Source organism: Scomber scombrus, chromosome 2 (genome assembly GCF_963691925.1).
Source record: "Scomber scombrus chromosome 2, fScoSco1.1, whole genome shotgun sequence".
NCBI lineage: Eukaryota > Metazoa > Chordata > Actinopteri > Scombriformes > Scombridae > Scomber > Scomber scombrus.
Genome location: NC_084971.1, coordinates 27,939,069 through 27,953,687, shown reverse-complemented (window position 1 = coordinate 27,953,687; position 14,619 = coordinate 27,939,069). Strand labels below are relative to the sequence as shown.

Sequence of the window (14,619 nt, the reverse complement as noted above, 5' to 3'; positions counted from 1 at the left end):
AACAGCTGTGAGAAAGGTGTTTGTTTCCTTGCTTGAGGAAACGCCTGCAGGATAAATAGTTTTCTTTGATCAAAGTGTGCCGTGAAGCGATAATTACACTTAACTACTCGCACACCAGGCTTTTAAAGACCTACGGTGTGTCCGTGGTCATAGTGGGAGATAAGCCACATACCAAACCTACACACACACACACACACACACACACACACACACACACACACACACACACACACACACACACACACACACACACACACACACACACACACACAGCTTTTGTTTTTAGGGGAAACATTTGTAAAAAATATATCAGACATAAAAAACGGAATTCACAAATGTTTAATGTAAATTATAAAAAACAAACACCGACTTTTTTTTCTCTTTAAATATATAACAAAATGTTTTCAAGTAAGCACAGTAAAGAACAGCAGCAGCAGTGGTTATAAAATACACGTGGTTTTCAGTCAGGGGATACAGTAGTCTAAAAATAAGTGGAAACCCAACATTACAGTAAACATCCAGTTTGTTACACTGGAGCTCTAAAAACATGAGTCACATCGTCTCTAAAGGTCGGACTGACTTATAGCATATGTTCAGTTTACAGAAGATTCATTCCCATAACTTTGCTGTAGGGTAGAAAACTGCCAACTAAATGAAGCCAGAAATTTAACATAAAATTGTGTAAGATCTTTGACTTCATGTGTTTTTTAACTGAAGCTATGTTTAACTCTACCTGTAAACAAAACAGTGACAGAAGGCCCTTTTTTATGTGATAAAAGTCACTTGAGAGAAAAATGCAGCGTAATGTCTCCGTTGTGATGGCCAGTCAACAACGTGTCCCTGCATCCCCATCGAGCCAGCTGCCAGCCTTCGCTCTCTGGAGCCCACACCATCCTCGATTCCCCTCGGCGGCCGAGCTCCCACACACACACACAGCCGTTCTGACTCAGGCCGACCACGCTCGAGCTGTTAACGTCAGCCTCGCACAAGCTGCAGAGAGAAAAGAGGCAGATGGGACTCTTAGTTACATTAATGTACAGAAACACACACTTCGTCTATCATCAGTCATCATCTCACCTGCCGGACCAGGCTTTGGGCGGATACAGCCGAGTAGCAGGGACGGATTTTCCACTCATAGGGTTAACAGCAACCAAGGAGAACAGTGCAGTGTTACTCTGCTCTTCTTCCTTCTCCTCCTTCAGAAGCATTTGCTCTTCTGCTTTGGTTTCTTTTTCCTCTTCCTCCAGCGATCTGAGAAACTGATGCTGCAGCAGGACTAGTAACACTCCCTGTGCAAGAGTGTGTAAACAAAAAGCCTAAATTAAGATCCTCTCATGAGTGAGACGCTTACAAAGGCAGATACATCATCCTGACAGCAGGCAGTAACAGGGTTTCCATCTTTTCTTGAAATCATTTTCCAGGACATTTTCAGCTGCTACAATATGTAGCAGTACCCCCCCCCCCCCCTCCATGCTTTGGAGAGGTATCATTTTCTACAGTTGTACCTTGCATTTTGTACATTTACCCAGATTGCATCTATGTTTGTTCCTCTTCCGCCCCCAGAAGTCTGATTTAAAAGATGTGCAGTCTATGGCTATAACTTATTTTACATGCTTAGAAATTATGACAAAGTTGTAAGCATGTAGAGCGTCAAAAAGTTGCTCTCACTCAAAAGGCAGACAGAAGCAGAGGGAGGAGAATCATTTTCCAGGACAACTCAAGCTTTTCCAGGACATTTTACTTTTTCTCTTTTCCATGTATTTTCCATGACTGGAAAATTGGCCAATCATTTTCCAGATTTTGGGGGATGGGAACCCTGAGTAACCTTACACTGGACTTACACATGAGGAAAATCCTCTGAGACAGGCTGTGTGTGATAAACCATCTCCGAGGACGATTTTCCGCAGCAGCTGTCCGGTCTTTAAATTCCTGTAACACAATAACAGAAAATAAACTTGTTACACATCAGTCTTACTGAAAGATGCACAAGATTAAAAAATCTTGACTAGAGAAATGAACAAATCCTGCAAAACTTTCCTGATAATGATTCAAGGCCTAAAATGTCAGACTAGTGCCCCCTTGTGGCTTACAGTGCGAAATATATTCATATATTAATAATCTTTCATTAGTGCTCCTTCACAGAAAGAACAAAGGACACAAGGAAGATTAGTTAATTGAGTAATTGGCTTCTCACTAAATCCACTTATTTATACGCTGGGTTACAGAGATTTCACCTTGCTGAGGACAAGAAAACATCATCCCAACAGTTTTCACCTCACCTCACCTGCCTATCCACAACAGGTGGGAATCCTCTTTATAATTCTTCCTTGTCCTCAGTATTGGTGAAGACAAATAAATCTTTAAAGGATCATAAACTTCTATAATTTACAGTATGGGATTGTCATTCATTCACATTGTCAGTATAAAACAATATGAAGCTTTTTGCTGTAGACCATCCAACAAGCACTACAGACACATTACCTGGAGACCTTTGTTACATGTATCTCCTCTCTCTTTCTCCTCATGAGTTTTGTCTGTATCTACACTATCAAATAAAGGCAAAAGTACCTTTGTTGTATAGATGAAAGTTTGAATAAAAGTAAGTAAATCTGTGGGCACTAGTCTGTTTTTGTTTCCCCAATCTGTGCATACGAGTGTTTCTTACATGAGAATATGCTGCATAAACATAGCAACGAGAGGAAAACTCCAAACAGGAAGGACCAGAGTCAACATTTGTACCACGGTCTGTTTGCTTTGAGGTGACCATCAGCGATTAAACAGAAACTCTCTCTCACTGCTCCAATCTCACTCACCAAACAAAGAGGCATCCGCCCTCGTCAGTGCCGATCAGAGCATCTGGAAGTCCATCCACTGGAGCGATGGCCCCGACACAAACACCAGGAGACACGAGAGGCTGACAGCTGTGTGTGCTGTCGGAGAGAAAAAAGAGAGATGACACCAAGATATGAATGCACTGAGAAAGAATAAACACACAAACACAGATGCTGCGGAGTTACCTGTCGCTGTCTGACAGTGTGAACACCTGCAGTGTGGAACCAGCCGCTGAGTACGAGGAGCTGACCACTCTCGATCTGGGCACACATTCGACAGCCTGGATGGCGCCTTCACACAGCAGCACATGTGAGAGGCTGGAGCACGACAGCATCCTGCAGACATTAACACAGTTGTGTCGAACTTCTAAAAACACTGAAGCTTCGCAAACTTCAATAGCTGGCACAACTCGTCTTGGTTCTGGACTAAAATTAACTTTGACATGTTCATTGAAAAATATCTGTGGTCAATCTCCAGGCTTGATTCTTGTCTAGAAATATAGCACAGATGTTTAAATATCACAGAGTTCACGGATTGACAGTGCTGTATTCACCTCATTTCTCTGATCTCCAACTGACCCAAAGTCACACACATCAGCCCAGCAGCATCCGGGACAGGAAAGATGTTGATCACTGGCTGTGAGCAAAAATCAAAAATACACACCTGTTATTTTAATTCAGGTCAAACTGAAAAGTCAGAAAGTTTGGTAGGTGGATTTCTCACTGACTCACACATGTGGACACACACACACACACACACACACACACACACACACACACACACACACACACACACACACACACACACACACACACACACACACACAAAACGCTCACCTCATTGAAGGTCCATGTGTGTGTTAGGCTCCAATCAGATGCTGAAGTCTGACTCCACAAACACACCGCCCACTTTCCTGCTGCAGCTACACACAAACTGCCTGAAGATCCGAGCAGGCAGCAGGCGTCCACCAGGCATCCTCCTGCTGGAGCCTGAACACACAAACACACACACACACACACACACACACATAGTAATTCACTCAAAAACAATCTGTAGACACTGGAGATAAACCTAAATTATTGTACAAAGTGTGAAACTTCATATATCTTTTACCTCTAATGTGTGTCTCCTCATGTCTTCATCAGCAGTCTCCTTTGTTTTTGCCCCCACCTGCCCGCCTCTGCCCCGCACCTGGATGTCGCTGCCATTCTGTAACGGTTCATCCACAGCTGGAATCTCAGGTAAGTTGTGAATCTGAGCAGAGGAGGAGACGGGAGGGAGGGACGCACAGGGAGAGAGAGCTGGAGGGGAGAGGGCCTGGGTGGACGGGCTGTGAGGAGGAGGCAATGTGAGAGAAGGGGCAGATGGAGAGGAGGTGAGGGGGAGGGAAGCAGAAAGACGGCGTGGGGTGAGTCCTAGGGATGGTAGTGTGGGGCTGGAGAGGAGAGCAGATAGGGGCATGTGTGGGGTTACGAAGGGGCAGGGTGCTGAGGCCAGAGGGGGGCTCAGTAGGAGCTGAGAGTCGACACTGTGGTGCGGTGAAGGCTTCTCCTGATTTTTATTTTCCTCTAATCTGTCTGTTATCAGATTTGTTGTGGGTTCAGAGGGTTCCTTTAAATCTTTGACACAAGGTTTCAGCAGCTTCACAGGAGACTCTTCTGGAGCTTCAGTGTCGCTACATGTCTGAGCAGCGGTGCAGTTGTTTGGAGCGCCCTCGGGGGATTCCTGAGGAGGGCGATCAGAGAAAGAAAGACTGTTGATGAAAGCTTTATCTTCTTTTAGGTGGTTTGTAGGCCTCTCATCCTCCAAACGATGGACCACAACGGAACAATGCCTTTGTTCTTCTGGTGCAGGATGTCTAATTTGAAGTGTATCGCTCTCTTTGCCTGCAGGTTTATCTTTAAACTTCACAGAGATCTCAGATTTGACAGGGGGATCCACAGGGGTGTGTGTGTTGCTATTGGAGATGCTAATCTGACAATTGAGAGTCACAGAGTCTTTCTCTGTATGTTTATCTACACAGTTAACAGCAGATTCTGGTAAGTTTGTGTCACTCTGGCACTCTGTATTGAGGTTGTCAGTCTGCTGCTCTCCAGGGGCGTCTGTCGTACCAAACAACTCTTCAGCTAAGGATGGGCTTGTCAGTTTATCTGTGAGATTGTTATCTTTCATCTTTTTTTCCTGTTTCTCTTTATTGGGATGGGTTGATTTTTCAACTGTGGGTGTGAGGCTGAGCGGGAGCAGTAGAGGCGCCACCGGATCGCTGCTGCATTGGGAGTCGAAGCGCTGGTTGCTGCCACGTGTGTTGTAAGACGGCGATGAGAAATGTTCAACTCCTGATTCCACAGCGACTTGGCGGAGTTTGTGAAGTTTCAGGGAAGCAAACTGGTCGTCGGGGAGATGGAAATCTTGATGCATGTCGAAGTTTGGCTGATTGTTGATCAGCGGGACGGAGAATAAAGAGGGGAGAGGAAGCAGAGAGGTTTGGGTGGGTGGAGAGGAGGGTAAAAGATAAGACTGCCAACTGTCTGCACCTGCGGGACACATGTAAAAAAAGTAACATGATTAAAAAACATCAACATGCCGTTTACTGTGTTTTTCATTCAGTGTATATTATCAGATGTGGCCAAATCTATAAGATGAGGTTGGATTTAGTTTTTAATTATTATGAACCGTTTCACTGAAGAGACTAAAACAAGTAATGAATTTGTCCATTATTTGTAGAATTTAAAACAAACAAAAGAGATTGCTTGAGAAAATGCTTAGAGCTGCTTGAATAATTCATTCTTTGTTTCATCATTTATTTATCGTTCTTTGGTCTCTGAATATCTTTCGGTTGTGGACTGTTTGTCAGGACAAAAGACACTTGAGGACGTCATCTTAGCTTTCGGCAACAATGACCAACATTTTTCACTTTCCATTTTCTGACATCTTATAGACTAAACTTAACAGATTAACTTATAATGAAAAAAAGCAAGACAATCTCTTCATTTTATCGTCTCTGTAATTGATTGACACACAAACACATTCTCCATACAAGTCTTACTTGTGTTCCTTTGTGTGGATCTGTTAGTCCTGTTACTGCTCTTTAGAAATATGGAATAGACCTGCCCCTGCTGTCCAGAGGCAGCGCTGGACGGAGCTCCATTAACTTCAGAGGAGGGCTGTGTAGCTGTGTTGGGGGTGGATGCAGGCTGGGCGATGGCTGGCAATGGAACGGTTACTACTGGGGTGAGGCAGGGTTTTGGTCTATCAGCTCCATGGAGAGAGAGATCGGAGGAGGAGAGCGGGGTGCTGGTGGGCTGAGGATCATCTAAGGTTTGTTCAAGGCTGAGATGATTGGTGTCTAAACTAAGTGAGCATCGTGGGGTCTGAGGTCTCCCTCTGCCCCTACCCCTGCCCCTCTTCCTCCTCCTGCCTCTACCTGGACGAGCCGTGCAGACAGTCGGGGATGAAAGGGCATTCATGTTGGTCTCACTTAACGAGATTTGATCTGAAATCTCACTGGAGCTCTGATTGAGCTCAGCAGGCGTGTCACTAGCCTGTGGCTGCGTATGAGGACCTGCAGGTGTGAGAGATGATGAATCTGTGTGTTGATCTGAATGTTCATCGTTGTGTGTGTGTCTGTGTGATCCTCTGCCACGGCCCCGTCCCCGTCCCCGACCCCGGCGACATCGCCCCATGATAAACTGGGAGAGCTGGATGGCTTGCATGTCAGGCGGGCTCTGTAAAGATGTCATACGTCTTGTGGTTCTGACATAGTACTCCACTGGGAAAAGTAGTCCCTCCACTATCGTACAAGAGTCCATGAGGCCTGCACCCTTCTCATCTCCTCCCATCCCACTTTTTTCTTCCTTTATCTCCCCCTCATGAGTTTGTTCACTGTCCGTTTTCTCTCCTGCATGTTGTTCTGTATTCTTATTACTATTCTCTTCACACAGCCTGTCATCTCTCTGTCCTCTACTATCCTCTTCTCCTCTTTTTGTCTCCCTTTTTTGTTGATTTTGTGTGAAATCTTGTCTCCCTCCTTCAGCGTGTACAGCAGGGCTGCTGCACATGGACAGCAAAGAAGAGTTTTTGTTCTCTTCATCTATCACCTCAGTCTCTTTTTCCCTTTTCTCCTCTCCTTCTGGCATCTCTCCCGTGTCATCATGTCCTTGTGTGTTCCAGTGTGACAGCAGCAGAGAGGGAGACTCAGAATCAGCGGCAGAAAATAGCTCTTCACTTTCATTCACAACCTCTGTTCCCTCTGACTTCACCGTCTCCTCGTCTTTCTCTGTTCCACTCTCCATTGGCTCACCCTGCTCCTGTCTTTCCTCACTGTTGTCCGTGCTCCTGCCAGCCTCGACACTCCTCCTTTCCCAGCGCAGGCGGCTGCTTCTGGACCTGAGGCGCAGAGCAGGATTTTGTCTGTGACATCTTGCTCCTTCATGAGCAGAGTCTGGGGTCGCTGGGCAAGAGACATCAGTGGGAGGCAGGAACCCGATCACCTGGCTCCTCCTGGAGTTATCAGAGTTTGCTGGGCCTGGTCAAACATAATGTGTACTGTTATTACTGGCAAAACATTAACTGCTTCTAAAAGTAATGACAATGTGACCTCAACCATATTACAATACTGTATATAAGACTTGTTATTTTGAGACCATTTGTGAAAGATTTAATGCAATACATTTACACAACAAATAGGGAAAACGCATCAATATAATCATATGTACACATACAGGTACATACAAAAGGTGGAGTCTTTATTTTGTGTGTCTGATTGATGTATATATATATATATATATATATATATATATATATATATATATATATATATATATATATTGTTTTTTAAATAACAGGTTACTGTGTAATATTTGATCAGCTTAAACTGTTCCTGACATAAAGGAAAAGGTGGTCTGTTACTGTTTGGTAATTTACAAACATGTTGTCCCATGAAAAAAACAATTATACTTATATACTTATATTATAGCCTTACATGAAGCATAAAATCTAAACTAAAAATCAAAAATCTTTGAGTGCATAGTCACACAAACATTCAGGTAAATTAACATCAGCTAAAGAAACGGGCAGGTTTGGTCGTCTCACTGAAGAGAAAATAGTCCATTTCGTTTTATTGTTAATTATATAATGATTTAAGGCCTGAGATTTTGTGATAGAAGGGTTGTCAATTGGAAAAGACTTTTCTACATAATGTTATACATAAGAAGTTAGATACCCGCCCAAGTATTGGTTCATCATTACAAATGTTTTGGTGTCTTATGAGTTCATGTGGGCAACTGTATGTGTGTGACACAATAAATAACCCTTTATAACTAACTATACCTTATAATTAACTATAGTATTGTCCAGATTTATATTTAATAACAAATGTTTTTTTTCCCCCGAACAACAAAAAGATTACACTGAAGTAAATATTCATACACCTTTTTGTCTTTCTTCCCTTTCAGCTTCGCTGCTATTATCCAGCTCTACTTTTTCATTGGTCAGTACCTAAATACTGTAGATCTACATCTACACTTCACATATACATGTTTTACAGCATACATTTCAACTGAATCCTAATTATAACTGCAGATATGCACTGTGTATTCTGTATAACACTACCTGTGCTTTAAAATTAAGATAGACTGACCTACGGTGTGTTTTTGGCACTGAGGTACACATGGAGCTGCCCCACTGAGACTCTCTAATGTCTTTGAAGATGTTGACGTGTTGGGACATTGACATTTAACAGGTTAACTACTGATTAAGATAGACTCACCTCCAGTGTTTTCCTCGTCCTGATGTTCACCTGGAGCTGCCCCATTATGAGCGTCCAGTGTCAGTGAAGATGTTGACGGGTTGGGACAGGGGTTAGATGTCACCTGTGGGTCTCTCTGGTCCTGGTTTTTCTGTTGTGGGATCCTACTCCTGACATGTTTCCGCACTGTATCCAAACGCTCAGCACGCTGTGAGCAGATCAACATATGTGTGTGTATGAGACAGTTTCTGCACTGGGCTATAAGAAGCAACATGAAGTATTATGACTGTGTTACCTGTAGTTTCTGGGCTGTCCTCAGATATTCCCTTTGTAACAGAGCCAACTTCCGACGAAGCTGAGTAGGGGGGGAAATGTTAACAGGTCAGCAGCAGTCTGAGGTGATAGTAGAGCTAGATAAATATTAATGCAGACAAGTGTGCATTACCTTCTCCTTGTCATCACAGTGCAGAGTAGTCTTCAGCTGATCCTCACAGTGCACAGTGTCCTCCATCCTGCTCACTCAACCCTGACACCAAACACACACACGACTACAATAACATATAAAGCACAGCGACATTAGGGTAGGTTTTTGAGGTACAAAACAAGGTGTAATCTACGTGTATTTTAACTCACCGTGTAAGATAACATTAAACAAAAAGCTACAACTCCAACTTATCGGTCAGTTCAAACATTAGCGATGAGAGTCCACACGGTCAAAATGTATCTAACCGGTTTAAAATGATATGTTGTGGTTTAATATAGTTCATGTCAGTGGCTTACAGACTTACAGTGACTCTGTTATTGTGTCCATGTAAAGTTCATGTTGATGCTCGATGAGACGGAGATCGATTTAGTTAAAACATTTCCCGCGACTCTCCAAAAACAGACTCCGGTAGTAGAGCTCAGATGACTCGATCAGTCTGATGTACTCAGGCGTATAACAATAAATGTACTTTAATAACTTTAAAATGTAATATATCCATGCCATAGTTAGATGTAGATACGATTCATGCTGGTAGCTCATGGTCTGAAAACTTAACCCAATGCAGAAATGCCTTAAACATGCATTATCTCTAATGGCCAGCAGGGGGAGACTCCTCTGGTTGCAGAAAGAAGTCAGTTTGTATTGAAGTCTATGAGAAGATGACCCTAAATCTCACTTTGATTCATTATTTTATAGTAACAAAAAACAAAAAACGTTCCCAATGTTTTCATAGCATAGATGCATTAGAAGAGCTCATATAATACATCTGTGATTCATGGTCAACAATAACTAGTTTTAAGTTTTCTTCAAGACAGCATGATGCTCATTTTGAGATTATGTCATTATTATGAGTAACTAAGCCATTATTTTGAGATAAGTAATTATTTTGAGGTAGTTTTTCATTATTTTGAGTTACTAAGTCATTATTCTCATTATTTTGAGGTAGTTTTTCATTATTTTGAGTTACTAAGTCATTGTTTTGAGATATCCCATTATTTTAAATTAGTGAGTCATTATTCTCATTATTTTGAGATAGTATCTGATTATTTTTTAATTACTAACATTATTTTGATAGTTTTTCATTATTTTAAGATACTAAGAATTTAGTTTGAGTTAATCGTTTTGAGTACGTTTTTCATTATTTTGAGTTATTAAGTCGTTACCCAGATAGCAAAATTATGGTCAATAAAGTAGATTTTTGGTTAACGTCAAAAATCAATCAAACGTTTTGATAGTTTTATGGTACCCTCGGAAACTCACAGGGCACTGTACACAGCCAATCTTCTCAGGTGATGCTAATGAGCCAATACAACCTGTGAATTCAGACTGTCAGTGAGATATACACACAGAGAAAAGAGGAGAGACAGAGAGATGGCAGATAAGAGGTAGCTATTTCACATGGCATACTCGAAGTAAAGGAAAGTGGACAATGAAAATAGAGCTTTTAATCCAGAATGGACAGAAAGCTAAATGTTCAAGACCTGAATGCCTCATATGAGACAGCGGCCATTATTAAAAGCAGCAATGTTAAGCGCCACTAATCTTAAATTTAAAAGTAAACAGAGATTCTTTTTATTTTTCAAAAAACTAAGCACTTTATTTAAGAAGCACAATCAAAAGCTTTCTGTAATGCACTTTATTTAAAATACCATCTTTATTTGATATAAGAAAAGAACATTTATCTATCTTATTCTTTTTATTTTTAAATACCCAGCAACGTGTATACATGACCTTATTATTTATTTGAATCCCACAAGATCAGAGTAAATACTAATACATGTGGTTGCCATATTATAGATTTCTACTGTATTTATTTGACTATATCTACACTAGACACAGATGCTGATGAAACTAAGACATTATAACGTTAGCTTCAGTAGTTCTGGGCATGTTTCTATTTTACAGTCCATCAAACCCACTGATTCACAGATTAACATGTATACTCATTTATCATATACTTAACGTTAACATACATAGCATCATCAGCACAGTTTTGTTAACTTCCTAAAGTCACCTTTATAGAAAAACCTCTGTCACCATGTTCAAGCAAATGTTATCTTATCTCCACATTAAATCAGCACAGTTAACATTGGCTGCTGCTGATGTTAAAAAGTGTTGAAAAGAAAAGACGTTAGCAATGTTAGCTTGATATGGAAATCCTGTTTAAATATGCAGTGTGAAACATTTGTCTTCGCCTTATTAACACAATTAGCACATAACACTGTTCATTTACCACAAAGCAAATATAAAAGTGATCAAAAAAGCCCACAAATTTTAAATTATTGAACATTTCTCCACTCCTCCTTCTCCTCAGACTCTGTCCAAACACGACTTGTGTATGTGTGTAATTTACACATTACACACATACACATTCATAAGATTTACACCTATTTAAAAAATAATCAAGATCTATTGTTCACACCATGTGGTGCTTAATTTAGGACAGGGGTGTTCATTTAAAATCCACTGAGGTCCAATATGTGTAAATTTCCGCAAGTGAAGGTCCAGAACATCATAATGTCTGTTTTATTTTTCAGTACCTTGAAATAGCATTGGGGAGCGTGTCTATGTTTTCCTAGTTTAATAATAAAATAAAGAATTTCACATGTCTTTCAAGCGTTTTCATGGATGAAAAACATCAACACGTTATGTGTATTAGGGAATGGCCATACCTGTACTGTGGGAATGTAGGCCTGAGGAAACACTAGGCCTAGTTTTGATGGGAGGAACATTTCTTAGAAATGGGGGAACACAGGGATGACCCCCAGTTGGGAGAGCAAGGAGGTCAGAGGAAAGAAAGGTAGATAGAGAAAATGATAATTATAAAGAGTTATAGTCAGAAAGATCTGCCTTGAAGCCGCCTTTACTCTTTTTCACTGAACCAAACCAAGCTAACGTAACTTTAATGTCACCTTTGTGTGCTTTCTGTCACAGATCTCGTACATGCATATTGTTTTCTCTCTCTCTCTTCTCATACAGTTGTAGACACATGAGCCTCAGTAAATATCTATGTTACAACAGTATTGTGATTATCATTAGCTTCTAAGTCCACTATAATTAATCATTATTCTTTTTATTTGAGGCTATGCTGATGATCTTATATTGTATATATATTGTTTGATTTTTTTGAAATAGTAGCTCATTATTTTGAGATACTAAGTCATTATTGAAACAATAAAAACAATGAAAAATTAACAAAATGTAAGTAATGATCAATGAAAAAATAATCAAGTGGCTCTTTTTTAAGGCATTTTGCCGACACGATGGAACAAGGTTCTCATTCGCCGCCTGACTCGACTGCTTCTCTTGCTGGTCTTCAGTGTGACCTCTGAAAACCACAAATATGTATGTAAGTTTGTTTGATCAAAGTAATAAATTCAAGGAGATCGTGAGGGCTTTAGACATGTGACTATGCTAACTGGCGCTATGCTAATGCTAACGTTCATAGATGCTAACCAATAGCTGCAAACAAGCAACAAAAACATATTTACAGAATTTACCAGGTAATCCTGCCACCTCGCATGGGCGAAATCGCGTTTGGTGGGAACGCAGCTTAACCATGCTCAGGCTCGGTCTCAGCTGCCTTATCCTCCAGTTCTGCTGAGATGTTTCCTGAACAGTCAACACTTTCATGTGCGCTCTTTTAGTGTCGTTTCCATTTTTCTGACAGATGTTTTAGGTCTTGGACCTCCGTCGTTGTCCACAGGGTTTCGGTGCTGACGTTTTTAACAGCAAACAGGAAAAGCAATAAAAGGAGCTACTTACACAACATCCAGCTAGCCAACTCCGTTTCTCATAACACGAGTGGGAAAAGCCCCGGGTGTAAATCGGGTCGGGTCTTTTATTTCGCACTGAGATGCGCCCCGTGGGAAAACAGAAAGAAGCCGATCAGAGAGCAGCCTCAGGTTATGTGCTTGTCGAAAGTTGAAGGGTTTACATTCACTGTCAATTGGCCGGCGCCCAACTCATAGGAAGGACACAAAGAAATGAATGATATACAATTTGGAACCAATTCATAATGAATGCTGACAAGTGCTGACAGACTACCAGGCAGAGCTTGTTGCTATTGCTAAAATTAGTCAAATTTGTATAGCATATCAAACTACAAACGTTATTAAGCATAAATAAACAAGTTTCAACCATAAAATTAGAAAGGTTTTGAACCTGGTCCACTTTTGTCTGGGGATCAGCTGGTCATTGACTTGGCCAAGATGCCTGCCATGTCGTTTTTAATGCATTGTGCCTTTGCTACCACTAGGTGGCACAAAAAGATGCATATGAACGAGGACAACAGGTCAAAATTGACCAGAATGAAGTATGAGGTCCAGCAACTCAAAAAGTAATGTCCCCATATGAGGACGCATGGTCGCAGGAAGTTAAATATAGTCACTTCTGACTCCAAAACTCCAACCTTTCTTTTTAGATAATTTTTGTTTCAAAATGGTATTCATTTTTCCTTATTTCTACTGCTTCGTAATAGTTGTAATAGCTTAGTGTTGTACAGTTTGTACATTACATCTAACCTGTTACTTGTTATTGTAATGGCCAGATTGTGTTAAACAAAAAAACAATAAAAACAAAAAAACCTCCTGTGGAGTTCTATCACATCACTTAGAAAAACTATATGCAAATGTTATACACCAGATGTATGTTTTGTTTACTTTTGAGAATGATAAGCCCAATCAACATATTTAAACTGTCAAATATTGACATCTGTATCATCCTCAAAAGTCCAGTATCATTCAGGCTGTAATATCAACCTAAAAGAAATGACAGACACTGCCAGATACAAGTCTTTTCTATAATGAGGGAGTTTGTGTGTATGTAGCTAATAAAGTCTTGCTGTCGTAATGTGTGTATTAACTGAAATCCATCAGAAGCATTAATGAAACTCATGGAAGATAGAAATTACAAATTTTAATGCCAAAATAGTTTTTCCAGTACTCTGACGAAATTTTAAAAATGTGTACGTACATCAAAATACACAGGCTTCAAATGTACAGGGTGTCGGATAATTTTTCTGAACCAATCAGAGTTTTAAAACCAATTAAAATACCAACTTATCTGGGACTATAGGGATGAAATAATAAAATCAAGCTACAGTTTGCTGTCTCATGAGTGCTAACCCTACTCATTTGGCACTCTGGGTTGGCTAAGACAAATCGTATAACTGTTGCAGATAATATTTCAACTCAACTGGACCCAGGTGTGGCATCTTGGTATCTATTCATTCCTTACCTTACCTTAAGCTACAGTTTTACAAAGAGATAAGAACATGAAGTGAACAGTTCATTACAATAGATACTGCATACAGCAGGAAATATGGCAGGTCACAAAGGATTAACATTTGGAAAGTCTGCATGTAAGTATTAGCGATTTAAAAACAAAAATGTGACAAAGTAACTTGCTCCATTACCTTTGGGCAGGTATTGTAAGTTGGTATAACATGCTCTTTATGATCCGGCTCTGACAACTTAAGTCGAGGTAGCACAGGTCTTTATTCTGGTCTATACGCTCAGGGGAGATTGTGCTGTTCAAATTTGTAGTACAGTTTCAG

The 14,619-nt window shown here is 40.7% G+C and overlaps 1 protein-coding gene across 1 annotated transcript; it reads right to left on the bottom strand.

The window, feature by feature from the left end:
- Positions 1-381: 381 nt before the first annotated feature.
- Positions 382-9,321, bottom strand: palb2 (partner and localizer of BRCA2). The gene is made up of 13 exons (XM_062426305.1): positions 9,212-9,321; positions 9,024-9,126; positions 8,874-8,933; positions 8,600-8,786; positions 5,879-7,357; positions 3,946-5,366; positions 3,669-3,821; positions 3,386-3,468; positions 3,018-3,167; positions 2,814-2,930; positions 1,842-1,929; positions 1,078-1,289; positions 382-990 (listed from the first exon to the last, which is right to left on the bottom strand). The coding sequence occupies exons 2-13, from the start codon at positions 9,087-9,089 to the stop codon at positions 780-782; spliced, it is 4,227 nt and encodes a 1,408-aa protein (XP_062282289.1). The 5' UTR covers positions 9,090-9,126; positions 9,212-9,321; the 3' UTR covers positions 382-779.
- Positions 9,322-14,619: the final 5,298 nt, after the last annotated feature.

Coding starts and splice junctions, on each gene's coding strand:
- palb2 (XM_062426305.1), bottom strand. CDS start 9,089: ATGGAGGACACTGTGCACTGTGAGGATCAGCTGAAGACTACTCTGCAC. Junction 7,358..8,599: donor GGACGAGGAAAACACTGGAG/GTGAGTCTATCT, acceptor ATGTTTGACCAG/GCCCAGCAAACTCTGATAAC. Junction 991..1,077: donor CCCAAAGCCTGGTCCGGCAG/GTGAGATGATGA, acceptor TTCTCTCTGCAG/CTTGTGCGAGGCTGACGTTA.